Source organism: Lonchura striata, chromosome 1 (assembly GCF_046129695.1).
Source record: "Lonchura striata isolate bLonStr1 chromosome 1, bLonStr1.mat, whole genome shotgun sequence".
Taxonomy (NCBI): Eukaryota; Metazoa; Chordata; class Aves; order Passeriformes; family Estrildidae; genus Lonchura; species Lonchura striata.
This window is the reverse complement of record NC_134603.1, coordinates 148,978,383-148,993,352: the sequence shown is the minus strand read 5'-3', so window position 1 is coordinate 148,993,352 and position 14,970 is coordinate 148,978,383. Positions and strand designations below refer to the sequence as shown.

At 40.5% G+C, this 14,970-nt stretch overlaps 1 protein-coding gene across 5 annotated transcripts in view; it reads left to right on the top strand.

The window, feature by feature from the left end:
- The window catches only part of RBM33 (RNA binding motif protein 33), a 102,573-nt gene that overhangs the window by 56,734 nt on the left and 30,869 nt on the right, over positions 1-14,970 (top strand). For all 5 annotated transcript variants that reach the window (XM_021526559.2, XM_021526561.2, XM_021526558.2 and 2 more), the window contains exons 11-15: positions 1,805-1,964; positions 2,834-3,165; positions 3,559-3,801; positions 4,596-4,883; positions 12,155-12,793. In XM_021526559.2, the coding sequence (XP_021382234.1) occupies positions 1,805-1,964; positions 2,834-3,165; positions 3,559-3,801; positions 4,596-4,883; positions 12,155-12,793 (1,662 nt within the window). The remainder of the gene's footprint in view (positions 1-1,804; positions 1,965-2,833; positions 3,166-3,558; positions 3,802-4,595; positions 4,884-12,154; positions 12,794-14,970) is intronic.

Here is a 14,970-nt window from a genome sequence, read left to right as displayed (position 1 = left end):
TGTAGTTTGGGAGTGAAGGGTCAGGATCCTCAAGGTTTGTGTTCAGTTAATCTTTTGACAGGTAGCCAGTGCTGTCCTACACAACACAGGGAGGGGAAAGGCAAAGCAATTTAACATCCTTGTTCAGCTAAGCCCGAAAAGGGTTTTATGGAACAAATAAATGCCACTTTTTTCCATCCCAAGCAGCTCCATCTTGCTCCAAGTGCTGTTGTTTGCAGACAGACTGTGAAATTCAAAGGCAGTAGTCAGTTCCAAGGTGGCAGGAATATTGTGACTGTTCACTTGCAGAAGTGTAGAGCTCCTTCTACAAACAGTGTGTATGTTATGAGGACTGTCATGCTTGAGTGTAATATAATGTCTTTTCACTAAATGAAATACCCACAGGAGACTGGAAGCACTGGCAAGGGGATATAGACCCTTTAATCTCTAGGAATGATAATGTATTTACAGTTGATGGCTGTATAATGACATGAAATAAGTAGTCACAGTCTTGGTCCCAAATAGGAGGTCTTGGTATCTCACATATCCCCATTCAGGTGTTTCAGGAAGGCCAAGGATTTAATAATGGATCTGATCCTTGGTGCTTCTCATCTACTTATTTGGGCCTTGCCAATCCCAGTTGTACTGTGCTGGTAGAAGTCTGTAAAGCAGCTCTGTCTTGTGCTGCTTTGATTTTGAGTATGCTCCAGGGCCATTCTTGCTGTGTGAGAAATTCTTATCCTAAAATTCCAGTCTTTGTGCAGTACAAATATGATAGGGTGAGACTGTGCATACCCTTGGTGTGGGCAACTCAAGAGATAAAAGATAAGCTACTGCAGCTTCGTTCTTTGGTCCTTTTCTCATGACAATACAGGGAGCTTTTGGTCTGAAATCTGTTTTGAAAAGCTTGTCTTCAGCAACTCAAGTTTTAAGCTTCAAGGTGACCATCACACCTAGACAGAACAGAACCCATCCACTGATTTTAGAATCTTTATAGAAAGCAGGGATGTTCACAGATTATTTTCATTACTTACTTGATTTACTCACATAATAAGGAAATGGTTGAGAATATAATTTATGTGAAGCAAAGCTTACTCTGTATATCAGAGGTTGCCAATGTATTTTGTCAACTTTTGATACAAAATAAAAAAATTCTAGTGTGAATTACTCATTAAATGTCTTCTGCAGAATTCTGGTTTTGTATTAACATACTGCTTCCTGCAATATGCAAAGGCATTAAAAAAAGAAAAGAATCCAATGCCTTACTGGAAGAAAGAGTACAAAATTTTCTTTCTTAAAATGCTTCAGATGCTAAACTGTGAATAGCCAGAAATGTTTCTCTCCTCTTAATTCTTTTAGAAAGATGACTTCTTTTAATTTTCTGGATGTCATAAATTGTCCTTCCCCCCTTTTTTTAAGTAAAGCTGCTCCCTTCTGTAGCTTACATTGTGCTAAATTGACAATGAAGAATAGTATGGTTTATGAAGATAAATGTCAGGAATATCTTCTAAGTAGACATACAGATTTTTTTGGATTAATGGGAAAGAAGGTCAATAATTGCATGGATTTCAATAAGCTTGAGAAGAAATGGCATTCCTGTGGTGCTAGTGATTATTAAAACATTGTGAATTCCTTTCAAGATACTGTACTTGGGTTTAATATGTCTTCCATTGTGAAGGAATGACTCAGTAAAGGCTGTCAGTTTGTACAGGTGATAGGAGATAATTCATACAGCAATTGTATTTTTGAAAGAAAAAAAATTATAGGAGACAATACATAAATTTCTATATGGTAGCCTTAATTTTAATTCTGCCTTATTAAACAGGGCCCTCCTGACTTTCAACAACATGCACCTGGACCAGTTCCTACCAACTTCTCCCAAGCTCCAAGGCTGCCAATCCAGGACCAGTGGAGAGGGCCACCCCCACCACCTCCACCACTCCCTCCTCCACCTCCTCAGGACAGAGATCCTTTCTTCTTAGCAGGTGAGCATTTTCAATCCCGTTAACAATTAACACCCCCCTATTGTAAAGTGACTTTATATCCCACAATATGAAGTGTTCAGAAGAACCTGAAGGCTGGAAGATCCCATTTGATGTAGTCAGGCTGGTACATGGCAGAAATTCTGGTTGTCTAGTATATTTTTACTTCTTCTGATGTGGATTTTTACTTTTTAAAATATATCTTCACCTGTAACTGCCATGAATCTGGATATTTATATAGACACCAAATTAATATCTAAGTGATTGTTGCAATGAAGTTGTTGCACTTTGTTATAATTTGGATAACAAGTACTCTCCATACACATGGGTTTCTTGTAACTCTTTAAACTGCTTGGACTGTGTGTGTAGTGTAAGAAATTTCTTAAGGTTAGATAAAATTATACAGCCTAGCAAAGAAAAGAGAAGGAAAGTGCATGTTTATATTTATACTGCATATATGTAATGTGTATATATACATAATATTTTGCAAATATTTTACACATGTACAATATGTAAAAATGTGCTAAATACTGGTCAGCAAATGGTGTCAATGCTTTGGGTTCTTCTGTGGTTTAAACTATAATCGCTGGAATCCTTCATTGATTTTATGAAAGTAGAATTTCCAAAAGGTGTTGCTGATTCCAGCAGAGTACCAGTTGTGCTGGTCTTTCAAGGATCAATTCCTTTTATACACAAGTGACAGGAACAAGAGAAACATAACCTTGAGGGTAGCTCTTATAATTGAAACATCCCATACAGTTTTCATTCTGAAAATTTCAGGTTACTTCCCGAAACAGACCAGAGCTCTATGTTTCTGAAACACGTTTATGTCCCAGGAAGGTTGTGATTGATCAGTTCTCTCATTCCCGCAGATCCGCGGTTCCCGGGTCATCCCCTGTTTGAGCAGCGCAGCCCCCCACCGCCGCCGCCTCCCCCGCTCCTCAACAGCGCGCACCCCGTTCCCGCGCAGAGCCCGATGCCGTTCAGCCCGCCCGGGCCCGCCTTCAGCCAGCCGGGCCAGCAGCCGGTGTATCCCCGGGAGCGGCCGGTGCGGCCGGGCATGCAGCCGCAGGGCCCGGTGGGCATCCTGCACTTCAACCAGCCGGGCTCCGCCGCGCCGCGGCCCTTCATCCCCCCGCGGCAGCAGTTCCTGCAGGCGCCCGGACAGCCCTTCCTGGCCCCGCACACGCAGCCCAGCATGCAGGTACGGGGCTGGGGGAGTGACGCGGCCGGAGCTTCGCAGGTCGCGGGGGATGGCCCCGGAGCCGTCGCGGCGGTGCCTGGCGAGCGATGGAGCCTCTCCCTCCCCGCTGCCCGCCGGGGCCGCGCGGGCCGGCAGCGCCCTCTGCCGGCGGCGCTCCGGGTGTGCCGAGGGCCGGCGTAAACCGCGTTAGCAAACCGCGCACAGGGCGGGAGCCGTGATCCATCTGTTCTGGTAGAACGACCATACACTGCTCTGGTTGGTCTGTTCTTTCCTCTGTATGATTTTAGTGCAACATAGTTGATAAGTGCTTATAGTTCTAAGGGCTTGAGAGGCTGGAGCTGCTTTTCTGGAGTTTATTACCTTGAAACTAAAATACTTTTTTTTCATGTGAAGGGTCCCATGCATCCTCCATTACAGCCTCAGCCACAACCTCAACCTCATCAGCAGCATCACCAGCAGCAACCGCAGCACCATCACCAGCAGCAGCAGCAGCATCACCATCTCCAAGGGCCTCCACAGCCCCTGATGCCCATGAACCAGCCACAGTTCAGGCCTCACATGCAAGCCACACAGCAGCAGCCAAATAACAACAGGATGCAGTGTCAGCCACGACAGGGTCCAATGAAGCCAAGGCATGTAAGTACCACACGTGTCCATGTCCTGCATGAGTAGCAGGCCTATAAGCACAGGTTTCAGTATGGGTTTTCAGTATGGGTTTCAGTTCTATTTATTCTCTTCCTGCTCTTTCCACTCCTTTTACCATTTCTTGCTCATTTTCTGCCTTGATCATTTTATAATTACATTAGAAAATATCATGCATATCTTTCTTTTCTCCTCTGGTCTTCAGTGTTCTTTTTGATTTGGGTCCAATAGGAGCTGTTTCAGTTGCCCAAGAACTAGCAGTGAAGGGATTGTGAAAGATAGGTTTGCTTTTTAAGGGTTTACAGCTGCTGGTAGTCTGTGGTTGTGTGGGAGCCCAGTTCTGTGACAATCTTTTGATTTGAAGGCCTCTCTGTACCACTGCTGATCAGTTTTCTGGTTCAGATAGTGCCTCTCCTGTCTTGTGAGTTTCCTCCAATGCAGCCTGTGCTGCTGCTTTGTAGGTTGGGTAGGACAACAGCCTGGAGCAGTGCTCAAGACAATATAACTATAGTTTAGCATAATTGCTTTGATTAGGAAAGGCAGTCACACAGTCAATCCAGTTTCTGAGAATGGTGTTAAACAAGTGAGATTAAATTTTGCCTTTAATTAGAAAAAAAGGTTATTAAAATGTTCTCATTTCTGTATTTTTTTCCTGACGTTAAAAATATTGTGCCTCTTCACAAAGCTTGTTTTCCCAAACTGAACTAAATCAGGAAAATGTGAAACCAAAATCACTTCAGCCTGGTTTGTGGTGGAAGTGAGCAGTTCTTTTCCTTTCTTCTTTTCAGAGTACCCCATCACAGAATATAGTCAAGCGTTCCAGCCAGCAGCTGCAGTCGGCTGCCCCCAGGAACAGCAACCTGCGCGAGCTGCCCATCGCGCCGTCCCACGCCATGGAGCTGGGCAGCAGCCGCCGCAGCTCCGCCCCGGCGGCACAGGTCAAACCCATCACCAGCGCCGTGCCTGCCGCCAGGTCTGGCACCGCTGCTGCCAACTCCCAGGGAAGGCCTGAGGTGAAAGCTAAACCAATCACTCCAGTGGGCCAGGCAAAGCCAGAAGGAAAATGTGAACCAGAGGTAAGGGATTTTTTTTTTTTTTTTTATTCCTTAAACAAAAGCTCAAAAAAACCCCAAGAAACAAAAGCCCCCACCTTTAAAAAACTCTTATAGTATGATTTATGAACTGAAAGCACACTTAATGTATTATCCACCAAATATTTTCTGGTGCCACTAGAGGCCTCCCTTCTGAATTGTACTTTCCTCTTTTATTGCAACAGTAGAAATAGTCTCTATTGACATAAAAGGTCTGGAAGGTTGGCAAGGCTGTAGTGAATTTGTTTTGCAGGAGGAGTTACCATTTCTACTAGGAAAAGGCTGAATTTGAGTAAAGGTGATCAGTGATACAAGTCTCTGAAATATTTTGCCCATTTTTATTTTTCAGAATTATAATACATTTTCAGGTGATCATACTCTTCTAAATCTAAAAGTCTCTTTGTCATTTTGTATGATGCTGTGTTGCTCAAAGGAAAAAAGAAGCCTATTTGGAGAGCTGTCTTCCTCATGCTGTTTTCCTTTAGGCTCTTCAGTCTCTACTGGGCCTTGAGCATTCATGCAGGAGATCATAGCTATGCTGTCCGTGGAGCTTCTTGCTCTTGAAGAAAATCTCTTTTTTTTATGAAACCTTTTCATGTAAGGGAAAAGAGGAGATGCTTTTAAGTTTTCCATTTTGGAGAAAGGGGTGCTGTTTGCTCTGCTAGTATTCTGTGCAGTTGAAAAAATCAGATGCCAGTGTTTTCAGCTCCACTGGATCGTGTCATGTGAACAGATGACCATTTCCCTGCACAGATCTCCTGGAAGGTAGAGAAGACTCTCCATGAGCTCTGTTTCTTTGAGAGAGTGGGTAGGATTGGACTGATGGTGCTCTTTATATCCTGAGCATGAAGGCTAAATGCACCCTGTGTGCTTTGTCAGGCTATTCTGTGAAGAACTGTAAATCTTCATGGTTATAGTTAACCATGAATCTTGTCTCAAGGACCAGGTTTTCTTCAACAACCATTGAAAGCTTTAATTGTGATAATGCTGTCTTCCTTTTAAGCTGCTCATGATTAGCTTTTCATCTTGTTCTTGTATTAGGGATGGTCATAACTAATTTCCATAAATGAGAAACAAAAGAAACCTAAAGCTATCAGTGTTTGACCTCCTGTGCACTTGCATTTCAATGGAAATGAAAAAAAATCCTTTTTTTAGATTTTAATTTTCACCTTTTTTGGAAAAAATATTTAAGTAATCTCTTTCCCCTCTATTCAGTCTCTTGTAATAATCTCAGTCACAGAAAATGCAAAATGCAGTGCCTCATAGAGAAGCCTTTTCTTTCAGGCCATTAGTAAAGTAATGGCCTGAAAAATCAGTCTTGAAAAATCAGCCACAGGCCTCCCCATCTAAAATATCTTGAGGTTATTCTGTAGTGTAGTCATATGAAAATTAAGGCATTAGTTCCAAAGTATCTCTGGCAGTATTTAGAAAAAGATAAGAATTTTAAAAATTTATTTTAATTAAATAGAAAACGAAACAAACAACCCCAAAGCGGTCATCTTGTTGTCTCCATTTTACATTTTAAACATACTCTAGCCTGTAGTTACCAAACCAGCTAATCTTACCTGTGTGAATTCTTGGTCTATTACAAATAAAATTTTCTTTCTATTTCTCTGTCAATACTGTCATTGAAAAAATTCTGATATCTGTTTTATGCAAGTTTTTGCAAAACAGGATAAAAAAACAGAGTTGTCTTGGAACAAATGAAGTCTCCTAGTAAAGCCCTTGTAGTTATATTTGGCAGGCATTAGGAGTGCCTTGTCCTTCCAAAGCACACCTGGAGCAGAGCCTGCTGCTGCAAGCAGTGTAGTAGCTGTTGTCCCATTTCTGCTGTGCCACTGCAGTGCTCTTGTTCACTGCTGCTGCTTATTGTCACTCTTACAGATGGGAATGCTGCACTAAAAATGTTCATTCACAAGCATTATTTTCTTCACTGTTTTTGTAGTGTAGATTATTACATATCTCTCCTTAGGCAGATTATGATATTTTGCAGTCTTTTTTGTGTGTTTTTCTTGTAATTAGCTGACTTCATCCCATTTTTTTGCTTTCAATAATGATGAGAAAGAGTTAAGTTCTGTCACCTTTTCTAGCTGTATGGCACATAACTGAATTGGGCAGGTTATTTTCCAGGAGTCTTCAACTGGAAAATTAAGACTTTTCTTTGCATCTTTCTTCCTAAAGAGTCAGTAGCTGTATTTATGAGTGGCCTATCATTCAGGAAGCACCAAAAAAATAGCAATATTGGCTGTTAGAGGTTTTACTCACCCTAAATATAGATATTTGAAAGGTTTGCAATGTGAGTGAATAGAAGATTAAAAACTGTATGTTAATGGAATGCTTGTGTTCCTGTTCCTGTGAGGCTGCAAAATATTGACCTTAAATGCCTGTTCAGAATAGCTTTTACTCCCCAGGATTTAAATTGTATACCCTTAGTCTGGAACATCATTTTGTCATTGAAATAGGAAAGTCTGGATGATGTGGGCCTAATTCTGCTCCTGTTGAAGTCTGTTTAGGATTAGAGGAATTAAGACAGAATTAAGCATTTTTGAATTTAAAGAAGAGGGAGAATGGAGAAAGGTGATGTGTCTTTAGGAGAAATGGATATTGGATCTCAGAACAGGAGGGAAATCAGTAGAGCATTGCGCAGTCATTGGTGTATTGATGTTAATACTTACACTGGGGATAATGTCCTTGATGTACTGAAAGAAAACCTTTGTGTTCTGTTCTTCCAAATCCAGTAAATTGTGAATTTTGTTGGATTTTACATTGCTGTCTTCTAACAAGGTTTGCAATATGGAAAAGAGTTGCTGCACTAAGTTACTAGATCAAATGTATCTGAATATTATCATCATTTTAGTTATGAACTACCTGAAAAATTGTAGAATTTTCTCCAGTTTAAATAACTTGTCTTCCAAATTTTTGTAATGGTGCCTCCTGCCTTGTGCTTAGAAGAGTCTTACCACAGTTTTTGTTTCCAGTTGGAAATTAGCAAGAGGGTAGTGTGCTTCTTGGAGTAACTTGTTACCTTTGTAGGGTGTCTTATTCCTTCCTCGGGTTCAGGAGCTGATGTTAAGTGTACAGTGGGTATACATAGGTAGCCTTTAATTCAGATATCTTATAGTTTTGAACACAAGCAGCCAAATGATGCAATTTGGATATGGCTGTGCCTTTTGCAGACAATTGGCATGAATTTTTAGACAAATTATTCTAGCTTCTTACATTTTTAATATTACAGCTTAAAAAAATGAAGACGAACCTGCTGAATAGATTTGTGTTTATGCCACAGATCAAACCATTTTGATTGCTCTATTCTTGCACCCATTTCACTGAGACGCAGGAGTGATGCTGGTTGCATTATTCCTTTTTTGTTCCTTGGGAGCCAGCCAGAACATGAACAGTGTCTGGTTCTTATGACTCAGCATTTACTTCTATTAATTGGCAATTAATCTTGCAGACTTCTGAAAAGGTATGGGTTTATTTCTTTTTAATTCAGTACATGAAAAGCAAGCTACTGGTAGTAGGACTTAAATTTCAGTAGAAAGTTTAATCCCTTGATTTAGAGTGTGTCCTTGCTGTCTTTTCCTAAGTCAACAGTGCCATTCTACATTCCCCAGAAGGATGTGGGACTGCTGCTTCTCTTGTTGGTTCTCTTGCTCTTCAGCCAGATTCAGGAAAGCAGCCTGTAATGTTTTCTTGTGGTGCTTTCCATCAAAACTTCCTTGGATCTTGAAGGAGAAGGAAAACCTGCAGCTAAGGCTCAGTCTGCCTTCAAAACTCAGTGAAATGCATTGTGTTAAAGCTGTTCAAAGATGGATGAGAATTTCCACTTAAAAAAAAGAAAACAAAATCAAAACCTGGCAGAAAAAAGCCAGCCCTACAAAACCAAGTGCATGTCTGGCCTTTTGTACTTTGCAGCCTCCTGTAAAAGGAGGAGCCAAATGTACAGTGTACCATTTATTCATATTGGGGGGTTTCTACCCAAAACACGTGAAGCTTAATAGTTTATGTAGGGAATAGGCTGCTCCATGTTTTTCTGCTTTTTCACCTACAGATAATGTTGCTTCCAGATACAGGATGTGAAAATTACAATGGTTTGAATTTCAAAGGATCTGTACTTTCTCCCAGTTGATTCTGTAGGCAAAATGCTTGCTTTCCTTGCCTTTTTCTTTTTTTCCTTGGCAGTGCTGTTGTTTGTTGGAGAAATCTATACTGGGCTTATTAAACTAATGGGATTGTGTCCTGTGTTCATCTTGACCCTGTCTGGCCAGTTCACATGCTGAATGTTCTTAGTACATGCTATAGGTCACTGATACGTACTATACATCACCCTCAGTCTCTAGGGTGGTGTATATAAGTGCTCTAAGTGCTGAGGAGCACTCAGAGCACCCTGTTTTCGTCCTGATAGGAGTTTGCTGTCCTTCTCAATCTGTACTGTTGGGCCATTGTACAACTAAATTGAGTTAAAACTGACTTCTAATGGAGGTATTTTGTTAATCATCACAGGGTCTTTATATTATCTTCCTCTAGCTGTGGGGGCATTTTGTTTAGAATTTAACAGTAGTAGTACCTTGCTTTTTAACAGACTGATCTGCATTTGTCATATAACCTTAGGGCTCTTGATGTTTGATTTTAACTTATAAGAAGGGATTGACTTCCAAGGATCATTACTAATTTCTTAAGTTTAGTTCAGAAAGGAAAGTTTTGGATTATATTTGAGATCAAGTTGCCTGAATATTCTACTAAGCATGCTTCGAACTGCAGAGAAAAACAGGGTTTATGTCTAGTTTATATCAGTCATCTTTGTGTTTAATCCTGGCATAGTTGGAATCAGTGTGTCTGTCCAAGGGCTGTTGCAGGGATGTATTAGTCAGAGTCCCTGGGGATGTTCATTCCTTGTCTGCTGGCAGGACTCATTTGTGTGCTGCAAAGCACACATCTCTGTGCTGCTGTGTGCAACCTTTGAGTTGGTGCTCTGAGCCTGCCGCATCGTGGTCTGTCTCCCAAGGTCTTCAGAACTTGTTAGGTGATAAAATGAGCAGGCAAATCCCTCTTAATAAAGGGCATTGGCAGAAGTGGTGGTCTCCTGAAGACTCATGCTGCAATGTTCCAATTGAACATAAGGGAAAATAGTTACAGGACTACCTCCAAAGTAAACTTGGTATTAGCTCATGGCATCCATCAGGTTTGTTTAGATAAATTGTAGAATATTATGATCTAAACCAAACCAGGTGAATAAACTAATTTGTTAAGTTAGACAAGTTTACCCTCTGAACAACTGTAGTAATTGTGATACTTAGTATCTCTGAAAATTACTGAAAAAATTTTTAATTGCATCAGGATCTGCATAACAGCACATCCCCCTCCTAACTGGAGCTTACATGTTTTCTCATCCTTTGCAAACTATTTTTAAGGGTCTTAATCTTTCCCTGTATTTCATAAGGATATTATTCTATTTTTTTTTTTTTGCTACAATCCAGCATCTCCAGTAGTCAAGACAAAATGAAATATCTGGGTTTCCTCCTGTAGAAGTATGTTTCTTTACCATCTGTCAACACAAACCTCTAATTTAGTTGTCACAGTGATTATTAATCACCACCATGTTCCACAAAGTATAGATAAAGATAAGAATTTCAGGGTGAATGTAGCATTCTCATGTAAAGAACTGTTAGAACTGTCTTAGACCTCTTCCCTGAACTACAACCCGTACTTAAAACATAAATGTAAATTTTAAAAATGCAATTTGGTTAGTCTTATATAGCCATTGTTTTGGCTTCTAATTAGACTGCTAATTAGATGCTTGTAATAGGGCTTCTAATTTGAGACAATGAGCTGGTTTTAGTCACTGTGAGAATAATCCCTATCAATACCTGCCCAGGGAAGAAGCAGCTACAGCTGAAGGAAACAAGCCATTCAGGAGTTGTGCATCTGGCTGCTGTGAGTGCAGATCTGACCCTGCTGGGCTTTCATATCCATGAACCAACATTATGGCTGAATCTGTTTTTTCTTGGGTTGGGGATATTTCTAGGGTGCACTAGGATTAAAAGCACTTCAGTATTAAAAAGACCTCAAGCCTTCAAGTCACACATTTGGGTCACATATGTTAAAAAAATGGCAGTTGTGTCAAAAACAGTTTGCACCCAGCTGCAAGATGCATGAAGATTCATCACAAGATTCGTCACAGATTCCCAGTTTTTGAAAAATATTTTAGCATTCTTTATGAATTAATTCACCAGCATGCAAAATATGGTTACTTGGAGAGGCTGTTTTTAAGAGTGATTGATGCATCTTGAGTAGAAGGTTGTGTTCATTACCATCTGTAAGCATTCTCTGTAAATCTAACTTAAATATTTCAAATTGTTAAAAAGAGAAAATATAATAAAGTATGCTTCCTAAATCTGAAATATATATGTGCTTTTATTACAAGAGCCATTTTATTTCTTTTCCAGGATGATGAGAATCTGCATTTCCTTGACTCTTGTCCATTTTTATGCAGCTTTTCATAAGAACCTGTTCTTCCTGAGTTGAAGAATCTTTAGGAAGGTTATTTGGTGGTGTGTAGTACTTTCAGGGAGACCCAGGGCTGGAATATTAAAGGCATTCTCTATATACCATTAATATTCCAACACTGCTTTTGGCAACATTTTGATTCTGAAGAGAGTGCATGAGTTCAAGGTCAGAGAGATTGACTTGTGCTGTTCATTATAACCAATTATTGTGTGACAAATGAGTTTGAGATCAGGCTTAAAATTCTGTGAGAAAAATCAATAGTTCTAATCAGGGCCTTTCAGGTCATTTACCACCCTACCTTTTGTTACTTTGTCAGAAAAGAGCAAGATAAAACCTATGTGACAGTGGGTTGCCTCTGTATTGTTACCTTCTATTTGAAGCATATTTTGATATCTTGAATTATATTAATAGTTTAATTGGTTTTGGAAACTTTTAAATTAATTCCAATTTGTAAAACTTGGAGTTTTACAAATAATTTAATAATTCTTATTATTCTGATCAGATTTCTCAAGTGGTATTAAAGCTTTTCTGTCTAGGAAGTAGTATATCTAAGTCCTAAACCAGATTTGAGCTGTTTGTCTGAAATGAATAGCAAATAAACCTTAGCAGCAGATGCACTCCACTAACAGCCTTGCTTTGGTATCCGGGAAAATTTAAAAAGCTCTACATCTGAAACAATTTCACCTTGTTTTGACCGAGCTGGGCGTCTGTTTAGAATTTTATAAATTCATTTGTTTTTTCCTTTGTAGTACCCAGACGAAGACGAAGAAACTCGGTTGTATCGTTTGAAGATAGAAGAGCAGAAGCGCCTGAGAGAGGAGATCCTGAAGCAGAAGGAGCTGAGACGGCAGCAGCAGGCTGGGGCCAGGAAGAGAGAGTTGCTGGAGAGACTTGCACAGCAGCAGCAGCAGCAGCAGCCTTGCTCCCAGCAGTCCTTCCTGCAGCACGAGGAGGGCTCCTCCGAGTTCCCCACCAACGGCAGCCCCTACATTCCCCACTCCGGCTTGCAGACCAGGCACAACGTGAAAAACAGACTCCTTGTTAGGAAGCAAGACGCGGTAGTTGCAAACATCCACCCCAAACCCACAGATTTCCCCCAGGGCGCAGGGGATGGGCAGTACCAAGGACAGCAGCTGAAGCCAGTGAAGCAGCTGAGGCAAACTAGAACAATTCCTGCGAGTCAGCCTCAGGCATCCCCGAAAGTGTTACAGAGCAAACCTGCAGCAGCGGCGCTGCCCACGGCGCAGGCGGCTCGAGTGGCCTCGGTCCCCGCCAGGCCCCAGGAGCAGAAGCCGGGGGTGAAAAGGACTGTGATGCAGCGGACAAACAGTGCTAGTGATGGGCCCCATGTCGGCAGCAAAGTCAGGGTGATTAAGTTGTCAGGAGGGGTAAGTTTACAAGGCTCATCTCATCTCTGTGTCTCCTCGTGGTTTGTTTCTGTGTGTTTGACTCTGTGGAATCCCAAAATAAAAAATGGGCCTGAGCTGGTGAGGGAAGTAACAGGTCTAGCATACCTAATAGTCTATATATTATATTTTCAGAACTGTAATTTATTAGCAGTTATTAGACAATTAGTGTTTCCTGTAATTTACTGCCAGGCAGTTACCAATGAAATAATATTGAAATACTCCTTTCTTTTAAGTTACAACTTGGAGTCTGAAATCTGAAAGACTGCTCAGTTGAGCTCCTTTTGCTTAAGGTTGATAGGTCTGATAATTGCTCAGAGAAAAAAATTTAGGTGACCGTATTTAATTAAGGTTTGGTTAAAAAGGACCTGCTTATTTGGTAAGTGAGGCCACCTAATTTAATTGTGTGCAGTTGTTGGTCTTAGTATGGTTTCTACTCAGTGGAAGATGGTTTATATTTTCTTAGGAAGCATGTTATGAAACTAATTAAAGCAGTGTATTGGAGGGGTTTGTTTTCTGTTACAGGCTGGGTTTAAAACATTACCATTTCACTTCTGCATCTAAATGAGATTTCCTTATCTCTTGATGAGGGGTCTTTTATCTGCAGTGTGTCCCTTGAGCACTGGTGTGGAAGACTCACAATGATGGTCTTGAGGACAGTGTGCCTATTTAAAATCCGGGGTTTTGGTGACAAAGTCACTTGACCAAATTTCTTCTGTCTTAATGAAAAGACAAGTTAATTTCTTAGGGCTCTAAAGAAACTAAGATGAGGGGACATAGAGAGCATGTTGTCAGTGTTTGAAGTCTGTCCTTGGGTTTATACTGAAGAGGAAAGAATGATGTAATGTAGCAGTACATTGGAGGTGTTTTCCTGGAAGAATGCTTTTAAATTATTTGGAGAATTTTATAGGGAAAACAAAGCAGTGTTGAGCAGGGACTGAACAAGGCATTGGCAGCTAGGTTTTACTCTGTAGAAGTGGGGAGGAAGTTGAAATGCCGAAGTCTTACCTACTTTTTATAAATGTTTTTCTGCAGTTCATAAAATTTAATTGCACTCAGAACATTGCATAATGACTGTATGGTCTTTCCAAATATTAATGTACAGGGCATTATTGACTATGTAGACATCCTACACATCAGGTTGTTGTCAGTTCTAATTCCTCAGACATGGTAACTTAAGTACAGAAGAATAAAGTCCAGGAAACTGAAAGAAATTAATTCTGTTGAGCTAAAAAAAATTATATATAAAAGTATGTCTGCAGGAATCCCAGTGGCCTGCAAGAGGTATGACAGGTTTGTGATTCATGCATAATTGAATAAAGCAGTCATGCACAACTTCTTTTATTATGTGATGAAACAAAACAATGCCAGTCACAACTGTATACAGCTCCTCATTACAAATAGTTATCAGTGCCCACAGCAGCATTCACAATGAAATTGTTTTTATCACAGTGCTCTATTTCAGAAGACCATTAATGATTAGTTTCAGATAAGTGTCATGGTAAGCAAGAGCAATTAGTTTAATTAAATGCATGTGTAACTCCTCTTTAATTGTGTACAGAAGCAGATTTACTCTGTCCTTAACTTTCCGATACTGAGGTTTCAGCAAGGTGAAGCAGGTTCTTTACACCTAGCCTTTGTCACTGTTTTCAGGTTGCCGTTGACTTTTTAAGTTTCCTTCCAGCTGTGGGAGAGTGAAAGCAAGCATTGCAATTAGCTCTTCACTGATCAAGATAGTTGATGATTTTTTAATCAGCTATTGACAAGCAGAATCTGTGACTTTATTTGTTTGACCACACAAGAAAAAAAACTATAAATTGAGCATCAGGGCAGACAATTTCTAGTCCATTTTTGACAGGATTTAAAAGAAGAATTAAAAGGTGCTTGGGCTCCAGATACTACCACGATTGGAGATCATACTTAGTTTCCACTGCTTTAGTCCTGCCACATGCTTAGTTTGTTTTCACTACTTCTGTCTGAGCACTAAATATAAAGCAAAAGCCAAATCTCATTTTCTCTTGCCATTCTCCTTAGCATGTAATAGTGCTTCCCCTTACTCCTTGCCTTTGGCCAAAGTGTTGCTGCTATCTCTTACCTACATGCACTGGCTCTATCCTGCAGCTAAGCATCCCTGCCCTTGCTCTCTAATTCCTTGTACT